This window comes from Natrix helvetica (assembly GCF_964273705.1).
Source record: "Natrix helvetica genome assembly, chromosome: 5".
Taxonomy (NCBI): Eukaryota; Metazoa; Chordata; class Lepidosauria; order Squamata; family Natricidae; genus Natrix; species Natrix helvetica.
The window spans coordinates 154,148,521-154,169,451 of NC_138551.1; the positions used below are offsets into that span (position 1 = coordinate 154,148,521).

The window sequence follows — 20,931 nt, forward strand, 5'->3', positions numbered from 1 at the left end:
TCCCCCCTTTCCCCTGCGTTGGGCCGGTAGTGTGGGGGGGGGGCTTTCAGGAAACAGAATCCCCTGGTCTGGACTCTGGGGGAGGGCCCCAATCGGCTCCCTCCCTTTTGAGCAGGGAGAGAGGGCAGAGCGGAACCAGCAGCCCTGCCCTCCATGGCACGGGGGGGGGGGGGTAGGCAAGGAGGGCACCCCCCCCCCATGTCCATCAAAGGGGGCCGCATGGGGGGGGTCAGTGGGAGAAAGGGGCAGAGATGCTCCTGGGGAAGGTCAGCCTCCTGCCAGCCTAGAGTGGGTGAAGCGGGTGCAGGGCTATTTCGGGAGGGGAGGGGGGGCTGCCTGTCCTCAAATGACCCCCCCCCCCGTGGACGCTGCAGAAGCAGCCTGCAGGGAGGCCACGGAAAGAAGCTGGTGGGGCCACTTCCTCCTCCCAAGGGGGATCTGGGCTGTCCTGGAGGACAGAGCTCTCCGTGCCAGGCAGGGGTCCGATGGCTCCTGTGGGGGGAAAGGGGCCCAGAAGGAAGGCTCTGAGGGATGCATGGGGCTGCCACAGAGGAGGAGCGGGGTGGGGGTGAGAAGCAACGGAGGGAAACCCATCTGGGAGAGAAGCGGCTGTAGAGCTCGGGAGGAACTGACCGCTGGGGAGGAAGGGATTTGCCTCCAGGAGTTGGAAATGCTCCATCACTGGAGGGCTTCAAAGAGAGATTGGACGGAGGTTTCTCCAGGTGGGTTGGGGGTCTCCTGCTTGAGCAAGGGGTTGGACTTGAAGGCCTCCAAGGGCCCTTCCAACTCTCTCATTCAGTTAATCCCTCTTTTCATTGGCCGCTTGCTTTTTTTAAAAAAACGTAACACTTTTTAACTTAAACTTTTAGCAATTTCTTTGCAACCTCACATTTTTGAGGGGCCAAACGAGAGTGAGGGGGGGGAAACCTTATAAATACTTGAAATCATCCTTATCAGCGGCCAGAGTCAGAGAAATGCATTTGTGTAATTTTGCTGGGAGAAGCCTGGAAGGGGGGGGGGGTCTTTTTGACGAGTGTCCCCCCCCCCACCACCCCTGCTTTGGGAGAAGAAAAAAACAAAAACAGCAACCCATGCCAGATGAAAGTAAACTTTTCTTCTTCTTCTTCTTCTTCTTCTTCTTCTTCTTGTAGCTTTCTTCGTGCCTGCAAGCCCCAGGTTGTTTGGGGAGTTCCTAATTCCACCGATGATGATGATGATGAGAGTCCAGAAGAAGAAGAAGAGGAGGAGGAGGAGGAGGAGGAGTCAATCCAAGACCCAGAGCTGAACGCACGAAGGAGTAAAGTGTGGTCAGGTGACCCCCTTCCTTTCTCTAAGGCAGCCTGGAGAGGGATTGGGGAGGGAATGGGGGGGGGGGCAGTCCAGGGCATTTGGGCCGCATTTGGACCAGCTCTAAGAGCCCTAAGGAGGCCCCCCTCTCTCTTCACGTGCTCTGAGACCGCAAACGCCGCCCTCTTGAGACCCCCCCGCCTCCAAAGCACTTTTTGGAAAAGGCGCTTTCGTAGGAAAGCTTCACCTCGTTCAACTAAAATCCTCTGCAAAGAGCATCCCCCCATTCCCCCCCCCCCGGCAAACTTATGGAAACACAAGAGTCCCCATGTAAAGACTGTTGTTTATTATACGCAGCTACCAAAAGCGCAGGGTGAAAGAGGCTCACTGACAGTTTCTCGAAAATTAAAACTCCAACGCAGCAGATATAAAAGTCGTGAAAACCAACCCTGAGAAAACCCAAAGCTTCTTTGCAATAATTCCACACTGATTCTTCTTCCTGGGTCCTTTCCCATGTTAGCATTATTAATAGTTTTACTGTTTAGCACATCTGGTTGCCCTCAGTGAATCTGAGAAACAAGCGGGGGGGGGGGGGGAAAGCCCCACTTCTCTTACCTTTGGGAACTGGCTGGCTGGCTGCCCCATTCGGGAGGGAAAGCGCCGGCCGGCCGACGTGCCCAGGCCAAGAATGGCCCTTTTAGGTGCGGATCCCGAGACCTTCGTGTGCAGCTGTGGAAGGGAAAAGCTAAGGAAACAAATGCCTGGCCGAGGTGTTTTCAGGTGAAGGCTTAAGGTAGAAATGGGGACGGAGAAGAGGAAAGGGTGGGGTGGGGGGGGAAGAGAAAGGATCCGTTCCTTTTTCCACTCAAAAGAAAGATACTTGGGTGGGTGGGTGGGTGGGTGTGTTGGCGTTTTGCCCCTGGATGGACATCTGGGGTCTTGAACGGAGGCCGCTCCTGTTCTCTCTTTCCTGCTGAGCCTCAGCCGAGGGAGGGAGGGAGGGAGGGAGGCCCCCCGCGGACGAGCCTCTCCTTGTGGGGAGCGTGAGGGTCCCAAGCACCCACTGGCCAGCGCAGGAGCCACGAGGGCCACTTGAGGAGGGAATCTTGTCACCTGCACTTCAGCCTCCTTTGGTGGAGGGGGCAGCCAGGGCCGGCTTTCCAGGAAGGAGGCACCGCTGGGGGCGAAGGGAGGCAACTTCCGTCTCCTGGGAGAGCTTCTGCAGAGGCTCCTTCTCTGCCTCTCCTGAGGGCTGGCCGGCCAAATGGAGAGAACTGGACGGCTGACCGGCCTTTTGGCTAGGGCCAGTTTTGCCTTGGGCTGTGAGGGCTGTGAGGGCTGGGGGGGCGGGGGAGCTGCTGTGGGCTCTGGCCAGCCTCCTTCCCAACCTCAGGCCTTTCCAGAGGGACCAGAGGGATGGACAGGCCCTCCAGGGGCCTGCAGGGAGGGGCTGCAGCAGCCAGAGCCTCCTTCTCACTTGCTTGGCCTGGGTTGCCCTCCAACCTGCACTGCCCTCTTCCTGGCAGCAGGCACAATCCCCCTGGATCCCCTCCTGCCATCGGCCTGGAGTCCACTGTGGGGGGGGAGGTTCCCTCTGCGCTGGCTGGGCCTGGTTCGCTTGGGAGTCTCCACGTCTGAGCCGAGGTCGGGCATCCTGGCGCTCCCAGATGTCGGCTTTCACCCCATTCTAGAAACAAAGGCAGCCTCTCCCCCGCACCCCCCTTCTCCCCCCCCCCACGTGTGCAGGGGAGCTTTAGCCAACCCTGGTTCATCCTGAAAGGCCAAATGTCGGCCTGGAAGTCCCAAAAATGTTCTAGGAGGAGCGACGTCTGTCCTTCCACCCAGAAAAACCTCTCAGGGGGGGGGGGGGTCTCTGTGAAATGGCATCACCTGCCCCCAACCTGGCTATCATGCCACCCCCAAAGTCCCCATAAAACAGCCACCGAGCCCCCACTTGCTCATGGTGAATTAGGGTGTCCCCCCCCTCTCCCCCCCCCCTGGGCTGAAGCCGCCCCCTCCCTCCCCAAAGACACCAGCTGAGACACTCGGGTAGCAGGGCGGGAGCCTTTTTTTAATCCTTCAGCCTTGGCATCTCTGGTGCCTGTCTCACATTCGAGGCCCGGTGTATCAAGGGGTGGGGGGTGGGGGGTGGGGGGTGGGGGGGTTTCTGGCTGCCTGGAGGAGGCGCCCCGTAGTTACAAAATAGATCCTCTTTGCACCGTTTCTCCTATTTACAGTGGCGGCTGGAGAGTTCCTGCCCCGCAGGGCTCCAGAGAGGAGGCCGCCTAGGCCCAGCCGCTGCAAGGCACTCGGGGTCTGCAGGCCTCCCTTGGCCCCTCGGCTGCCTTCGGACTCTCGCAGGGCGGCTTCCTGGGGGCTGGAGTCTGCAAAAGGGAGGGAGGGGGGGGGGAGGCGCCTGAGGAAACGCAGGGCGGCCCAGGCATATTCTGACCGGCCACAAGGGGGCGTTGGCAACCGTTGGTTTCCCCCCCCCCCCCCGTCCTGCCCGAGGGTTGGAGGGGGTCATACGCTGGCTACAGGGGGGGAGGGTGTCTTCCCAAACCTGAACCGGGGGTCCTTATTTTTTGGGGGGTGGGGTTGATGTCGTCAGCACTTTTGGAGGCAGCAGGTCAACCGCAGGGCTCCAGAAGCCTCTTCAGGCAGCAGCCGTCTCACCTCCTTCGAGGGGGGCCCTTCTCCTCCTGCCTCCACTCTTGGGTGGGGAGCTTGGGGTTAGGGTCTCACCTGCTGCCACCCCTGAATTCCTGCCCACCCAGCCTCCCCACCGGGCATCCCAGACCCTGAGATTCACCCTTGCAATGGCTGCCCCCCTGGCCCCCTCTGCCCAGTCCTTCCCAGGGAGGGAGACGGGCACGCAGCCCCAGTCGGGTGCCACAGGGCTGGTTTACTGTCGCTTCCGCCGGCCCCGGGTGGCCCCCACTACCTTGGGCCTCTTGAGGGCCTTGTTCAGCCTCTTCTCCTTGCTCAGCTGCAGCCGCATCCTCTCCAGCGCCTCCTTCAGCAGCGCCTTCTCCTCCGCGTCCCGGTACACCTGGTCGGCCAGCCTGGCCACCTCCGACTGGCAGGCCTCCAGCCCTTGCCTCTTGCCCCTGCGTGCAGCCAGGGGGAGGGGCACTCTGAGCTCCTCCCCAGAGAACTGGCCTCATTTGGGGGAGAAACCTTCTCCAGCCCACCCACCCACCCACCCGCCTTCCCCCAAGCCCTGGGCCCCCTCCCTGCTGAGCATCCCGCCTTCTCCCCCCCCCCGCCTTCTCCCCCCCCTCTCCTCCTCCTTCCAGGGCCGCTACCTGAAGGGCCCTGAGTCGTCCCCCTCCTCGTACTCCTTCAGCAGGGACTCCTTCCTCTCCAGGCGGCTCTTCAGCTTGCTGATCCTGTCCAGCAGCAGCTCCAGGTTCTTGTGGCGCAGGTGGGCCACCTTCTGCCGCTCGGTCTGGGGCAGGTGCTTGAGAGTCCGCAGGCCCATCAGCTGCTCCACCTCCATCAGGCTGGAGAGGCCCCGCACAAGGCTGAGGTACTGGGGGGGGGGGGAGAGTGGTGAGTCCCCTGAAGGGCCTGCCTGAGGCACGGAGCCTGCGGACGCCCACACCGGCAGCCCCCCCCCTCCTCCCCTTTCTTCTTCCTTACCAGGTTCTCGCTGAGGTCCAGGGCATCCGCCATCTCCAGCCTGGCGTTCCTCTCAGTGGCCACGTTGGGGTCGATGCCGGAGGGCCCGGCTGGAGGCTCCGAGGGAGGAAGGAGAGCGAGAGCTCCTGAAGCACGGCCCACGGGCGACTCCCGCCTGCAGCCCTGCCCGCCTCGTGAAGGAGCCCAGCCCCGGGACGCCCCCCCGAGCGCTCGGATTACCTGGTGGGCACCCATTGCCCCCCTCAGCACCGCCACAGGGTCCTTCTCCCTCGCCTGCTCTGGCTTCTCCGCCGGCCCTCTCTGCACGACCAGAAGGGGCTCCGAGTGTTTGGCCTCTGCCGGAGGGAAGAGGTGGCCGTGGCAAGGAAGGCTGCGGGCGAGAGCCGGGCCGAGGCCTTCCCACCACCTTCCTCACGGGGTCCCACTGCCGTGTCCGGGTGGGAGGGCACTTCGGGGCTCAGGGCTGGCATTGGCCCAGCTCCCCAATTGTGAGCTTTTGGGAAAGATCAGAAGACCCCAAGGAAGCACCAAGCGGGAGGAGCCTGGATGCTGGAGGCCAAGCAGCAAAGGGGTTTCCACTGGGGGGGAAGGGGGGGGGCCCTGCACCCTTGTATCGCTCTGAAAGCACTCGGGGTGCCCCCCTCCCCTCCCCAAAAGCAGACTCCGTACTGCAGTAGCTAAGGTGAGCGAGGAGAAAAGTCCCTGATCGCTTTTCCACACGTGGCCCCCTTGGAGACTGAGGAATTCTGGGAGTTGAGGTCTTCAAGTGGGACCTAAGGGCAGCTCCTGCCTGCCTGTTTTCTAGTGTGCCATCCTGGGCAGCACCCCCTTCCCCCCCCCCCACAAAAGAAAGCCTCGGCTGCATCTCAAAAGAGGGGAGCAGAAGGGAGCCCCCCTCATGCACCAGCCAAGCCCCCGACTCACCCTTCTCCAGTTTCCGGAGCTTCTTGCGCAGCTCGGCCAGGGTCTCCTTCTGCCGATGGATGACCTCCTCGTGGCGGGAGCCTTTGCACCGAGCCCCCAAGTCGGCCAGGGACAAGAGGGGGGGCTCCTGGAAGCACAGAGACACCCCCACCGACCCTCAGCTCGCCCTGCTCGAGCCAGGAGGCACAAGGGGGGGGGGGCGGGGGAGTGGGCGCTCGTTGGGGCAAGCTGGCAGCAGGGCTCCTGCATCTCCCTCAGGCCACCAGAAGCTCCCTCAGGCAGAGGGCCCCTCTGGATGCTTCCTGGGGCTGAAAAAAGGCCTCTGCCATAAGCCCCTCCCCTTGTGAAGGGAGAAGGGAGGGGTGCCTGAGGGTGGGTGGGGGGGGGGGGAAAGGAAGGTGGAGCAGCCACATGTTGCTCTTCCCTCCCAAAAGCTGCCTTGGGAGCCCCTCCCTCCTTCAGCCCTTAGAGCCACAATCAGCCAGGAGGAAACTTGAGGCTGGCATAAAGGTGAGAGGAAAACATTGGCTGGGCAGGGGTACCAGCAGCAGCCCCCCCCCCGGGAGAACTCCCGTCAGCCCATCCCCCCTTGCCTTGGCAGCCGGGTGGGGCTGGTCCTGCAGGGCCCCCGCAGTCTGCACGCCCTTGTGCTGCACAAGCCTGGCCCTCTGGGCGGCCTCCTTCGCCTCCTCCAGCAGCTCCTTCGCCTTCTCCCGGGCCCTCCTGCGGCAGAGGGGGCAGCGGTGATGGATGGAAGCGCAGGAGACCCTCCCGGAGGCCCCACCCCATGCCACCACCCCCACCCCCCCTCCCCCGGTTTTGCCCAGGCGACCGCGGGGAAGCTGCAGCGGTCCTAAGGGCAAAAGTCCCCTTTGTCTGTGCCTTCGAGGGGTCACTAAACGAACCGTTGTTGAGGACTGCCAGTGTAGGAGAGAAGCCGCCTGCAGCCCCAAAGCCTCTGGGAGTGGGTGGGGGGATGGAACGGGGTGGCTAGGGTCTCGGGGAGGCCCCTCACCTCAGCTCCTGGTTGGTGGCTTGGAGGTGGCTCTCCCTCTGGCCCAGCATCCTGGAGGACTCCGACAGCTTCTCCCGCAGGAGGCCGAGTTCTTGGGCCTGTCTCTGCACGAGGCCCCTCTTCTCCTCCAGCTCCGCCTTCTGCTTCTCACTCAGCTCCCCTGCGGAGAGGGAATGCGGGGGTGGGGGTGGGTGGGGGGCTCCCTTAGTCCCTGGAGCCTGGCCCCACACCTTCTGGGCCCTGAGGCAGCCTGAGGGTGCGGCCCCCGGGGGTCCCATTGGCCGGCTTTTCTCCCTGGGCTCTTCTGAACTTGGATTTCCAGCTCCCACCACCCCCACCCAAAAAAAAAGACCGGGGGGGGGGGGGAATTTCCCCACTTGGAAAGGGACTCTCTGGACTCTCTGCTGGGAGCTGAATGAGGTGAGATTTTGGGGGTTTGAGGTCGCTAAGAGAAACGGCTTGGAAAGCCGAGAAACCCCAAAGGGGAAGGTTGAGGCTTCATCCTTCTTTTTGTGCCCTGCTGCCCTGGGAAAAGCCAGAGGCCACCGGGGGCCTTTCTCTCTCTCTCTCTCTTTCTCTCTCTCTCTTCTTCTTCTTCTTTGCGCCCTTCCCTGGCCTTCCTGGCTCTATCTCTCTCGTTCTCTCTGTGCTTTTGTCTCGTCATAAACTTTAATAAAAACTCAAGCACAAAAAGGCAGCGGCTGGGCAGGAGACATTAAGAATCAAATACAAAACTTTTCCTAAACAATTATGAAGTCTTGTGGCAAAAGATACAGAAAGATCTTCAAGTATGGAAAAAGTTACAACTATCTTTGCTTGGAAGGATTTCAGCAATCAAAATGAACATTCTACCTAGATTCATTTTTTTTATTTCAGATGATACCGGTGCTTAAATCAGATAAACTTTTGTTAGAATGGCAAGCAACATTAAACAAATTTGTTTGGAAGGAGAAAAAACCAAGAGTAACAGGTTAAAAGAATATATAATGTACTGTTAGAAAGAGATTCAGAAAGTGAATTGGTTAAGGATTTTATGATTAAATGGGCTCAGAATTTTGGTGAAGCGGTTATGTTGGAAACGTGGGAAAAAATATGGGTTCAGAATGTTAAATTTACACAGTCACAGAATTTAAGGGAGAACTTTTATAAAAATGTTTTACAGGTGGTATTTAGATCCTAAAAAATTATCATGCATATACCCAAATGTTCAACCAAAATGTTGGAGATGTGGGTGCCTAGATGCTACCTTTTTTCATGTATGGTGGACTTGCAATAAGGTTAAAGAGAATTATATACAGGAATGGGTAAAATGGATTGATCATATACAGAATAAATATCAGACTAGGAATTACTATGTAGCCTTTAGGTAAGAATGTTTAGATTGACAGATGAACAGAGTAATTAATATATGGGATGTTTGGAATTATTAGAGTGGTGTATAGCGGAAGTCAGGGGGGTGGGGCTGATTGGGAGGTGGGGGAGGGTTAGGGTGGAGGGTGGGGAAATATATATATGTATAATTAATTTAGAAGATGAGATCAACGGGATATTGTTACTTTAAGGGAAATTGTTAACGACTCTGAAATCTATACTATGATTTACATATGCTTAATTAAATTAGAAGATGGGGTTAATGGGCTATTGTTACTTTAAGAGAAACTTGTATTATGATTGTTGGGGAGGTGAGGAGGTACAATATCTGATTGAGAGATTTATTTTAAGACGGGGGAGGGGAGGGGGTACAGTATTTGTATGTGATCTATATTACATGTTGGGGGGGTTGGGGGTGGTGGTAAAAAGGGGGAAAATCTGTTTGTATATAACTTTTTCAATTAAAAAAAAAAAGAATCCGTGTCCCAAGCGACACGCGTGTCACAAACCGATCACGTCGGACATCGTGGCTCTGGCCTGGCAAAGCTCCTTCTTGAGCTCCGTGATGACCGCCTGGTTGGCCTGGATCTCCTGCTTGGCGGCCTCCAGCTCCTCCCTGAAGGCCCCGGGGGGGGGGAAGAAAGGCGGGAGAGGGGAGGGAGAAGGGCAGGCTCCGTTTTAGTGGCGTCCTCCGTTAAGTGAAGCCTCCCCCCATCTCCTCCCTCCCCAGGTCGAGCGGGCCAGGAAGGGCTAACCCTGGGAAGGGTCCTTTCCCCACTTTAGCTGCCCAAAGTGAGAGCAGGCCTGGAGCGGAAACACCCCTGGTGGGGTCTGGATAGCCCCTCCTGCCCCCCGTGGAAATCCTTTCCCTGGTTTCTTCCCCTTGCGGCTCCGCTATGCGACTAGCGAACGAGGAAGGGAGCAGAAACACCGACTTACTTCAGGAAAGCGTGAAAGCCGTCCATGGGGCAGAGCCCCGGGGGGGAAGGCGAGGGGGGCTTGCAAGGCTCCTTCTTCGCTTCTGGAGGGAGGGGAAAAGAAGTTGCGGAAGGATGCGGGGAAACAGTCCGGACCAAGGCATGTTTCCGAGAAAAGCCAGTTCGATTTCCCCATCGGGACGAGCTCAAAGCTCTGGGAAGGGTCTTCCTCTTAAGCCCCGGTTGTCAACTTAGCCCGAGAGAATCCCCTTCCCAAACATTCACGAGCCCCCCGGAGGGTCTTTTTGGAACGGGCCCCAAGTTCCCCCGGAGGGCTCTTTCTTTCAAAGAGGCCAGCTTTGAGCCAGGGTGGCTGGGGAGAGGAGGAGGGCTGAGCCCCACCCATGAAGCCCCCCCCCCCCCCCGGACCATGGGCAGTGCTGGGCAAGGGGAGGGGAGGCTAGAGGAGGGCACCCAGAGTCACAGGGAGGCTCCCTCAGGACAGAGGAATGAGGCAAAAATGAAGATCAACGGAGCCACTTTCACTCCGGAGGGGGGGGAAAGGGGGGGGGAGACTGCGCAGGGGTCCCTTTAAAAACAAGGCAGCCTTTCCATTTGCAGTGATTCCCCCCCTTAGGAACTCCCGGGGGGGGGGAAACTCCGCCCCTCCCCAGCCCCGCCTGGAGCGAAGCAACCCTTAGGCAAGCCGTGAAAGGCAGATTTGGGGTTTCAAGACCCCCTTCCTGCTCCTTCGCCTCCCGGATGCTGCTTTGGACCCCCACGATTCCCTTGGGGCGGTCGGGCAGCCTCCCCAAAGGCAGCCGGGGGTTTCCGAGGGGGAACAAGGGAGGACCCCACCCCCTTGCCAAGGGGGGGAGGGGGCTGGGGGGGTGGCCTGGGGAGCCTCCGCAGGGACTGACCTCTCGGCCGGGGCCCACGTTCCTGTTCCTCCTCCTCCTCCGGCGGCTGGGCAGCGCTGGGCAGCCTCTCCTCCAGCTGCACGATGGTCCTGGCGTGCTGCTTGACCTGCTCCTGGTACTCCGAGATCTCCCGCTGGTGCTTCTGCCTCAGCGCCTCGGCCTCGGCCTCCAGGTCCCGCAGCCGCCTCTCCCAGGCCGAGAGCTTCTCTTCCGCCGTGGCCTGGCCGAGGGAAGAGGCAGGCGGGGGCACCACTGGGTGTGGCCTGCCCTCCCCCCCAACGCTGCCCCGAAAGAGCCCGGGCTTCATCCCCCCCCCCCCGATTACCTTCCCCCTCCTGGCATCCTCCAGAGAGCCCAGACTCTCTTTCACCCGGGCGTCCAGCGTCCTCTCCAGGGCCCTCCGCCCTTCCATCGCCTGCAAGGCAGGGAGGGGAAAGGCAGGTGGGTGGGGAAGGGCCGGGGTTTGGAAAACGGCCGCAGGACACCCAGCACAGACAGCCGGAGTTGTGTCCCCCCTCACCCACCCACCCACCCACCCGTCTGCAACAAGAGGGAGGCAAAGCAGGCCACCCTGGAACCTGCAACAAGAGTTTGTCGGAAGTTGGCAGTCAGTAAGTGCAGCGAGTGAAGTGAGAGGAGGGACTGTTCAAAGTCACAAGGACACAGGGAAAAGTGCTGTTTTCCACAGTCACAACCGTTGTATGACGGTGTTATTAATTTAACAACTGCAGTGATCCACAAATGTGGCAAGAAAGGCCGTAAACTGGGACAAAGCCCACTTGACAAATTTCTCGCTTAGCCACATGAAGTCTGGGCTCAATTGTGGTCGTAAGTGGAGGACTACCTGTGTCCTTCCCTACTAGTGCTCCCTCTGGATAACCTCTATTTGCACAGACACCCCCCCCCACACACACACACAGTGTGGGTCACTTCTGGCCCTGGGTGGGGAGGCCCAGGAAGCTCACACACACACACACACACACACTCAGGCCGGAAGAAGCCCCCCCCCTGCCCCCCCCCCCAGCTGCCCATCCTGCTTGCGTGGCCTCATTTCTTCCAGCTGCTCTGGAGCACAAACCAGGCTCAGAGGCTGCCACCCCCAGACCTCCCGCCGGGGTGCTTCCTCCTCCTCCTCCTCCTCCTCCTCCTCCTCCTCCTCCTCCTCCTCCTCCTCCTCCGTCTCTGTGCCGCCTTCCTGCCAGCGATGGGAGGGCACAAATGTGCTGCCCTGGCACCCACCTGGGAGAGTTCCTTCACTTCCGCTTCCAGGAGGCGGCCCCTTTTCCTCTCCTCCTCCAGGGCTTCTTTCAGCTCGGCGGCTTCCAGGGCGGCCCTCCTGGCCAGGGCCTGGGGGCAAAGGGAGCCTCTCCGGTGGGTCTGCCTCAGGAGCCCCCCCACTCCCCCACCCCACCCCCGTCTCCTGAGACAGGAGGCAGCCCCCTTCAGCTCACCTCCCTCTGCCGCTTCCCTTCCTCCTGGATCTCCCTCTCCCTGGCCTGGGACTGCCCCTCCAGCTGCTCCTTCAGCTCCTTCAGCTCCTCCCGCAGGGTGGCCTGCTGGGACTCCTCCGCCCTCCGCAGCTGACTCTGCAGGGGGAAAGCCGCGCCCTCAGAGGGGCCGAAAGACCGGCCACCCAGCGGCAGAGGCCCTGTTCCCAGGCTCTTACCTGCAAGGCCTGGAGCTGCCCCGTCACGCCGTGGTGCTGGTCCAGCAGCTGCTTCATGTAGGCGGCCATTCCTGGCAAGAGGGAGGGCAGAGCTGAGGCCTGGCACCCCACCGAGTGGGGGAACTGTGGGGCCAGGCCTGTGTGAAGTTTGGTTCCTACAAGGCCTGGGCGAATGCTGCCCACCCTTCCGGCTTCCTCCCCTTGGAGGCCCAGCTCCGACCCAGCCTGCCTGCTGCTGGGGTTTCTGAGAGAGGGGGGGTCCTTCACGCTTGGCCCTGCCTGCCCCCCACAAAGGGACTCCTCCCTGGCCAACTCCGGGGGGGCCCTGCCCCCCCCCTGCCTTCTTCTGGGGGGCCGGGGGGGCCTTTCGGGGAGACGGACCTGTGTCGCCAGGCGGGGCATCAACGCCCATGTTCCGGAGCAGAGACTCCAGTGCTTCCACCCAGCCCAGAACGCTGTAGAGGATGCGGGCCAGGGAGGCTTGGATTCCTTCCGCCAGGGAGGTCAGCGGGGGAAGGCTCTGCAGCTGGCTGATGGCTCCCTTCAGGCTCTTGGCCGAGAAAGAGGTCTTCAGGAGCTCCTGGGGCAGGGAAAGAGGGGTGGGGAGGGGATGGAGACCCTCTGAATGGGCACGGCAGGAAGCAGCCTCTTCCCTCTTGGGGTCATCAGGAACTCTGGGGAGGAGAGGCCCCCAGCCGCCACCCCCACCCACCCCCCACCCCCCGGCCAAGGGACGGTCTCCACGCTGCAGCCAGGAGGCTCAAATCCTGAGAGAGCCCCGTTTGTCCCTCGGGCAGCTGGGCAAGATAAAGTCCCCCCCCCCCCGTGGCTCTTTAGGGCAGGGACTCTGGCGGGGGTGGGAGGGGGGGGCAGACCTGGAATCCATTGAGCGAATTCTTCAGCAGGGTCAGGTTGGAGGAGAGTTTCTCCATCTCCAGGCCCCTTGCCTGCACTTCCTTCTGCAGCCCTGCCTCCCTCTCCTCGGATCCCCGTTGTATCTCCTGCATCCGGTGGAGCCCCTCAACAACCTGGGGGGGTGGGGAAGAGAAAGTCGGTTACCGAAGGGGGGCGAGAGGAGCCTCTGATCTTCCTGATGGGCAGGATTGGGTTCTGCTAAGCAGGGATCTCACCCCCCCCCCATCTCCCCCCCCCCCCATACGAGGCGAGGCTGTTACCTGCTCATCAGTCAGAGGCTTCAGGGGATGTTCGGGAAAGAGGGCCTTCAGCACCTGGTCCCGGAAACGCTGCGCCTGGGAGCAGCAGAGTTAGATGGCAGCAGGAGGAAGATAAACCCCCCACCCACCGCCCCCAGCCCTGCTTGCAGGGTCAGCCTGACTGGAGACGTCGTCGCCCCCCCGCCCCCTTTACACCTCAGGTCAGCCCAGAGCAAGAGGAAGACCCGGGTGGGCAGGGGGAATCCCCCAAATTCAAGGCAGGCAGCCGGGCGAGAGCCCCCCCCCCCCCGTGGGTGGGGCAGGAGGGGCCCCTGGCGTACCTGAGCAGCTGCCTGCTCCATCTCTGAGCGCAGGAGACGCTCTCGGCGGCCCAACTCCTGCACCTGCTGGGCCCGCCTCTCCGCCTCTTCCTTCAGCTCCCCTTCGGCCTGAGACAAGGTGGGGGAGGCAGGAAGAGTGAGGCCAGGGCAGGGCAGGGCAGGGCAGGGCAGGGGGCTCCTCCCTTCCCAGTTGCCAGAGCCCCTCTCCCTGCTCACTTTGGTGGCTTCGGCCAGCCTGCGGGTCAGGGCCTCCTGCTCTGCGCAGCGTCTCTTCGCCTCCTCCTTGGCCTGGCCGGCCTGCAGCTCCAGCTCTGCGATCCGCTGCAATGGCACAGGAGGGGGTGGGGTGTGTGTGTCAGGGGCCGGGGAACCCCGCTCGCTTTGGCGACCGAGGGGCCCGGTTAGTGCGTAAGGAGGGTAAGGGGAGCCTTCCTAGGCGAGGCAAAATTAGGAGGTTACAGCAGCTCAAAGTCAGCGGTTTCCACCTTTGCTCCGATAGAAATAAATAAAATAATGGAGGTTAGTTGTGGTTAAGCTTCCCTCGGCCGAGGAAAAGGAGTCTCAGGAAGCGGCATGGAATAGGTGGGAGGGTCTCTTCTAAAGGGAGGGGCTTCGGAAGAGCTGCGGCCAGGCGCAGGTGAAGAGACGGAGGGCTGACTCACACTCTGACGGGCACTTAGGTCTCTGTCCCTGAGCTCCCGCTTGGCCTCCGCTTTAACTCTAGAGCACTGCAAAGGACAGCAAGGGAGGGAGAGGCGGTCAGCAGGCAGAGGGAAAGGCCTGGCGCAGGACATGGAAGACCCCAAAAGGAAACCCAGGGAGGAGGCTGGGCTTTCCCCCACCCCCTCCCCCAATCCTCCCAATCACACTGGCACTTTCAGCCCCCTCTGGACATCTCCAGACCAAGGCGGGAGGAGTGGGAAGGGGGCCAGTGACTGACCGAGCCAGAAGCATTAGGGACCCCCAGCCCCATGCCTTGAAGACCCGCAGGGTTACGGGGGTCTTATTGCAAGGGCCCCTTTGCAAAGTCTACTAGATGCCCCTCCCCCCCCCCACACACACAGAGTCCTTTTCGTTCCGTTTGGTGCTTCCGTGGGATGCTAAGCCCTGGCTTTCAAGAGGAGAGGTTCTCCCCTTTGACCTGTAAAAGGCTCCTTCTACAGGAGGCTCCTTTGTCTGCCCAGGTGTGAAAGGGGCTGAGGTGTGGCTTTCCTTTTCCCTGGAAGGGGCCCTTGAACCGCCCCGTGGATCAAGCTAGCAGGTTCCCAGTCGGTTTTCTAGCTCTGGGTACACACTCCGTGCAATTGGGCCCCTCCCGCGGCAAACAGTAGCAAAGGCAACTGATAATGGCCGACACGCCCGTTCTAAAAAAAAGGGTGACGCACAGGGGCGTTTCCCTGGCCGGTTCCCCAGGGCTCCGGGGGTTTCAGCCTGCACTCCCAGCCATCCGCAACGGCTTTTCCAGAGCCAGGAGAACTTCTCTGTTTGTGCCCTCAAAAGGCACCCCGGAAGATTCAGGCAACTGTGGCCTTTAGGAATAGTTCTGGGTCGCTAAACAAAGGTCAGGGAACCCCGATTCAAACAGAACCGAAGGCGGCATAAATCAATCCATAGCGTTACGAACGCCTAGTTTTTCTACAAATAAAGTTTACCTCCAAACTTAAGATTATTATTAACTTGCTAATCCGAGGCTGAAGTTAAAATTAGTTGTTTCCCTAGTAAAGATTTAGTTATCTCCATATCCTTACTAAATTGGCTTTCCACAAATCGCTTGCCCTGTTTTATGAGGCCTCTGTCTCTGACCTGCATTTTTATCCTGGAGACCAGACAGGAAAACAATGCCTTCAACGGCTGGAAAAGGGAAAAGCGCTTGCCGGTGGCACTTTGAATTTATTTCTTGGGGGAGAAGAAACAGCAGGCAACCCCCAGATGAAGGAAGAGGGAGAACTAGGAGGCAGGAAGAGGGCAGGCCCCCTGCCCCCAAAGGCAGATTGGACCTGCCTGCAGCATCTGACTGACCAGCAGCCCTGGCCCCAAGGGCCCCCGTGCGAGGGGGGGGAGGGAGGGAGCGCCTGCAGAGAAGGGGAGCTGTTCCAGAAGGGGACCCAACCATCAGCCGTCTCACATTCCCATTCTCAGCACAGGGGGGGAGGGGGGGGGTGAAACCCCACAGAATCCCCACGAGGGAGGGAAGCTGGAGGAAGAGGGCTGACCTGGGCGGAAACATAGGCCAGCTGGCTGTCCTTCTCCCTGGTCTCCTGCCTCAGCTTCTCCGTCTCCGTCTTCAGTTGCTGGAGGCGCTGCTCCTTCGAGACCGCCTCCTTTTGCAAACTGGTCACCAGCCCTGCAGGGAGCAGCAAAGGGGACCCAGACCATCAGCTCAGCTGCCTCCAGCTGTGGGGAGCTGAGGGCGGGTGGGGAGGGGAAGTTAGCTCTGGAGGAGGAAGCAGAGGGTGTGCGTGTGCGTGTGAAGGAAATGGGTTGTCAAACACAGCAGGAAGGAGAAAGGCAGCCTCTGCCAGGGATTTTTTCTTTCTTTCACTGGTCTCCATTCTGATGAGGAATCCTGTAGGAGGCCAGGAGGCTCTTATTCAGCGGGGGGGGGGGGGGGCGCTCTTTCCTTCTTCCCTTCAGTCACCTCCCAGGCGGCCAGCACAGGATTCCTTGGCCAGGTTCTGCAGGAGTGATTTGCCATTGCCTCCTTCCTGGGGCTGAGAGGGAGGGACTGGCCCAAGGTGGATAGGGCGGGACTAGAGCTCACCGTCTCCCGATGTCTGGCCTGACCCCTTCCCCACTGCTTCTCCCTCCCCCTCCTTTAGCCCAGCACTGACCTGGGCCGGTAAAGGGGGGGGGGGGCTCAAAGCTTAGGCCCCATCCCTGTCCATTGACATCCCCACCGTGGGACCCAGAGCGGAAGGAGCAGATCCCCTCTGTGGAGGAGGCTCTCTGGGTCTTTTCATTCTGGCCCCCTTCCTGATGCCTGCTCCCTCCCTAGGGCCTGTCACTCTGTGAGATGGACGGCTGCCTCCATGCCAGGAAGGAAGGTTTCCCTCCTGTTGCTCCCTGGCTGGCTGGCCAAGGGCCTCTTCCAGCGGCCCAGAGCAGGAGGGAGCGGGCACCTGTGGTGAGCGCGTAGCTCTTCTTCAGGGCTTCGTTCTCCTGCTTCCAGTGGGCGATTTGCAGGTCGCGGTCCGAGAGGGAGTGGTTCAAGACTTCGCTGGTGTTTCTCTGCAGGCCGGTCACCTGGGAAGAGCAGGAAAAGAAGAGGGAGGTCAGCGGCTCCCGTCCCTTGAAAGGAGGCCCCTGCACTGCCTGCACACGGATGTGCAAAGAAGACACGCATGCACACACAGGCACAGAGTAGCACCAGCCCACCTGCTCCTTCAGCCTCCTGATCTCTTCGGCCTTGGCTTCGGACTCTTTGTCGAGGCTGGCCAGCTTCTGATGGAACTCGGTGTCCTTCTTGGCCAGGGTTGCCATCACCTTCTCGTTCATGGCCGAAATCTCTCGCTGGAGCTCTGCGATCAGCGTGTCCTTGTGGCTGCACTCACTTTCGAAGGCGGACAAGCGGTTGATCTCATCCCCCAGTTTCAAAATGGTCTCTTCCTGCACAAGGACCCAAGTAAGTCAACCGGCCTCCCATCGGAACTTTCCCGGCTGAACCCCTCTGGTCAATGCTGCTATTCCCTTATGGAAGCAGGAGCCAGAGGGGAAGAAACACCTGTGCGGCACCAATGGCCGCGGGGGCCCCCGAGAGATCATCCAGCCTGATGGCTCCCTCCTTGGTGTGGAGAGCCTTCCCAAAAGGCCCGGCCTGAGCAGGAAGGAAAGGCTGTTTCTGGCCATCTCCCCACCTCCCCTGGGAAGGTTCCTGCCCAGGCTCATTTCGCTGACACCCCCCCCCCCTGCCCTTCCTCCTCCTCCCTCGCCTGCTCTTTTTTTTCTTACCCGTTCCGCTTTGGAAAAAGGCTGCTCTCCTCCCTTTATGCTGCTTTCCCGTCCCACTGATGCTCTTCCTTACGGTGGGTCCCCACAAACAGCTTTGCAAAGCCCTCTCTTTCTCCCTCTCTGACCTCAAGTTCTTGCCTGGGCCAAAACCTCCCTTTCAATCAAGTCAATCAATCTTTTCTGCGGTCTAGATTCCTCCTGGGCAAGGTTTTTATTTACTTTTAAGGAAAATATTTGAGGCTGATGGTCTCCAATGGCTTCCCACAACTGAGCTCTGATGCTGAGAGATGGGGCCTTGCCTTGGGGGGGGGGGGGGGGCTTCCGGGCTCCCTGGCAGTCTTGGCCCTGGGGAAGGGTGTAGGAAGCGGAGGTCCTCCCTCACCTTCTCTTTGAGCAGCACATCCCCCGGGTGGCTGCTGGCGAGGGGGCCAGGGAGGGCTCCGTTGCCTGGAAGAGAAGAAATGGGCAGCCCATTGATAGAGTTACAGGGCCTCTCTCCCCACACACACACACACACACACACACACTCATCGTGAACAACTGGAGCGAAGGGAAGCCCCAAACTCCAGGCCTGGTGAGCGCTCTCTGGACAGGCTGCCCTGCTCAGTCCCACCGTACCTGCGAGGGTGGCTGGAGACCAGCTGGAAGGCTCGGGAGAGAAGGCAGAGGAGGAGACGGTCCTGCCCCAGGCGCTTCCAGGGGGCCTTTTTCGGAGGGGGGGACGTGGTGAGGCCCCGCTCGCTGAATAGGGCCAGCTGGGGCTGGCGGGTGAGGACTGCTGAGTGGGCAGCCACGGAAATTGGGGAGCGGCAGCTGCCGAAGGAGGGGAGGCTGCCTCTGTAACCACCTGGATTTGGCCCGGCCAGGCAATGCGCCGATTCACCGGAGGATAAGGCACCTGCTAGGCGACATGGGAGGAATCGTGTCTGTTCCCGGGGGGCTCAGGCGCCCTGAACCTCGGCTGGCTCACCTCTTGCTCTCTAGGGGGATTTGAGCCGATTACACGTAATGCTCACTGCCCACAACCCCTCTTCGAGGGAGACGGTTAGTTTAAAAGTATGAAATATAACAAATAGATGGCCTTCATCCCATTGGACAAGTGGGGAGGTCACGGGGGAGTTGACCCCATGGGGAGGGGGGGGAGGGCAGTGGCTATCATAGCAGGGCAAGAGTGCCGAGGCTGCCAATGGGGCCCAGGGACCTTACCCATGCAAGGGCCCTCAGGTGTGATTGACCCCCTCCTCTCCGCCTTCACAAACCCTGGACCACAAGAGGACAGAGGCCAACGGTTGGAAGGCGGCTGGGGGCACCGAAGAAACATTTCAAGGGCAGAGGCAGGGCCTCCTTCCACCCAATTGGGCCCAGGGACTTCAGCTCCCATTAGCCCCGGAAATCGCCACGCCAGCTGTGGTGTGCATGATTACGATCCCTTGCGTGGACCAAGCCGTTTCCTTTTGGCGGCTGGCAGGGCCCAGGGGGGCTCTATGGTGGGGAGGGGAGTGGGCTCTCCAGCCGTCCCCATCGCCAGCACCTTCTTTACCTGTGGCGGGTGATCCAGCACCAGCTCGAAGGTGGGCCCAGCGGAGCCAAAGCGCAGGAGGTCTCCCTGGCCCACCTTCACGGCCACGTTCTGGATCTGGCAGTCATTCACAAAGGAGCCACTGCCGGTGTTGAAGTCCCGAAGAACAAAGCTGTGCTCGGCGTCGCTGAATTCGAGGGCGGCGTGGTGGTCTTCCAGCCCTGGAGACTGAAGGGAGGGGGGGGGGCTTTTAATCTAACTGCATCCGAAGCACAAACTAAAGGCAAGACGATCCCGAGGAAGGCGGGGAACCTTTTCCCTTTCATCACTTAAGAAGATTTGGGCTGCTTCTCACACGCATCCAAGTCAACGGATACCACTTTCCGATGCACGAAACCAAAATCTCCCTTCCACCATGAGGCAGCAGAGAGGCAAAAATTAGTATATACCAGCACTGGCTTTGGAAGTGGAAGGGGGGGGGGCGCTCTGGATCGTTTAGCAGATTTGACGTCTGTCATTGGCTTCCACTTTCTTAGGCAGGTTGAAGAACTCACTGGAACCAGCAAGCACCTGCAAAGGGACCTTGGACCAAGACTGGGCTTGTCCTTCCCTTGCTCAGCGTGAAGCATCTCCTTGACGATACTTAAGACGTTTGAACAGATTCAAAGGGAGGGGGAGAGATGGGATGTGGGGGGGGGGAAGTGCAGGAAGCCTCCGTGACCCCACACCAGGGACAAATGCCCCCCAGGGAACCTTTCCGTTGTTGCCTTTACCTTAAGAACGATGTCTGACTCATCATGCTTTCCTATCGTGGTTATCTTTGGCCTGAGCGCCAAGATGCCATCCGAGCTCCTTAGGAAGGCCTTCATGCTCTCTGCCGGACGACGGACGGGGGGTGAGAAAGCACAGGGGTATTTGAGAGATGACGCAAACGTGAGGAAACTGCACAAGAAGTTGCGGGGCTGCCAACAACCAAGCAGGCAGCTCCTCTGATGGGGCCTCTCAGAGGAGGAACAGGAGGAAAGGGGCCCTTTTCACTCCCCTTCTGCACCCCCCACGGCTTCTCTTACGTGGGGAAACGCCCACCAGGCCCCCTCGTCGCCCCCCCTTCCCCCCCAGGGGTCCTTGGCCCCCTCTGCAATTCTTGGGCTGGGAGGGAGGGAGGGAGGCCCTGCCAGCGTTACCCGGGGGGGGGGGTTGGGGGACAGAGGGGCGGGGCCCTTGGCCGGAAAAGGCCGAAAAAAGGGGCGGGGGTTTGAGGGGGGGGCGGTTTCCCTGAAACAACCAACTTTTTATTCCTAGCCTTTAAATCAGCTGTTCAGGGGCTTCAGCACCCCCCCCCCACACACACAAAACCCCCTCCGAGCTGACCGGGGAGTCTCTAGCGCAGGGGGTGGGGGGGGCTCCAGGATGCCATATGGGGCCACATGGAAATATTGGGGGGGGGGGAAACCCCACCGCAGTTCCCCAGTGCGTGTGGGGGGGGAGGGGGGCTTCTTGGAGAACCCAGAGGCGGAGTTCGGGCTCTGGCAGGCCTGGCCCTTCCCTGCACCCCGAATGACACGGCTGGGCCCCCGCCGCTCTGCCCCCCTCCCTCCCTGGGGCGTCCAGAGCCCCTTTCAAAAGCAGCCCTCCCCTCTCGCCCCCCCCATCCCGTGTGTGAGGCCGACGGCGCTCTGCACACGCTCAGAGGCACGAGGCGAGACTCACCGGGGGCTCCCCGAGCGAAGCCGGCGCGGGCCCGCTGAAGCGCCGACCCGACTCCCGCCAAGCGGAGCCGTGGCCATGGCAACCGGACCCTAGGCCACGCCTTTCCGCCGGAAAGAGCGTCTCCGCGGCAACTGGTATCGGGCGGCGCCGTTCCCATGGAAACCGAGAGGACTGCCGACCCGCATGGCGCACGCGCAAATGCCGCGCCTATAGGAAAACGGACTCCGACTCCCAGAATTCCCCCAGCCGCCAGGCCTCTACCGTGAATGCTGGGAGTCGGAGTCCATCCGTTTTAAAGGGCTCGGATTAAGAAATCCTGCGTGAAACTGCAGTAGGCGGGTTTCCACGGTGCGAGCGTCACCCACGCTTTTCCCAGCGATGATGCCCTGTTCCCCCAGCAGGCCCAGCTCTGCCCTGGGGCCCTTTTGACCAGGGATGACTTTCCCCCACCCCAGGGTCTTGGGCCCCATTCTTTCCCCATGGGGGGGGGGCGCTGAATTTCATCCCCCAAGCA

The 20,931-nt window shown here is 60.4% G+C and overlaps 1 protein-coding gene across 5 annotated transcripts; it reads right to left on the reverse strand.

Annotated features, from left to right (window-relative positions):
• Positions 1–1,191: 1,191 nt before the first annotated feature.
• FHAD1 (forkhead associated phosphopeptide binding domain 1) lies at positions 1,192–20,518 on the reverse strand. Of its 5 annotated transcripts, XR_014175521.1 has the most exons (32): positions 20,418–20,518; positions 19,481–19,581; positions 18,729–18,935; positions 17,807–18,089; positions 17,571–17,635; positions 16,616–16,846; positions 16,360–16,483; positions 15,454–15,584; positions 13,903–13,968; positions 13,457–13,561; positions 13,241–13,348; positions 12,921–12,995; positions 12,621–12,773; positions 12,127–12,325; positions 11,746–11,816; positions 11,531–11,665; positions 11,319–11,426; positions 10,405–10,494; positions 10,080–10,299; positions 9,182–9,263; positions 8,752–8,858; positions 6,872–7,031; positions 6,450–6,579; positions 5,857–5,983; positions 5,152–5,267; positions 4,933–5,028; positions 4,596–4,822; positions 4,232–4,397; positions 3,851–4,000; positions 2,168–3,671; positions 1,903–2,016; positions 1,192–1,281 (listed from the first exon to the last, which is right to left on the reverse strand). XR_014175521.1 is itself a non-coding variant. In XM_081954707.1 (29 exons), the coding sequence occupies exons 2-29, from the start codon at positions 19,574–19,576 to the stop codon at positions 3,573–3,575; spliced, it is 3,777 nt and encodes a 1,258-aa protein (XP_081810833.1). In that variant the 5' UTR covers positions 19,577–19,581; positions 20,418–20,518; the 3' UTR covers positions 2,078–3,572. The 5 variants fall into 5 exon arrangements, 1 of the variants encoding a protein (XP_081810833.1); XR_014175518.1 differs by lacking the exon at positions 3,851–4,000 and having other exon boundaries at positions 17,807–18,086; XR_014175520.1 differs by lacking the exon at positions 3,851–4,000.
• Positions 20,519–20,931: the final 413 nt, after the last annotated feature.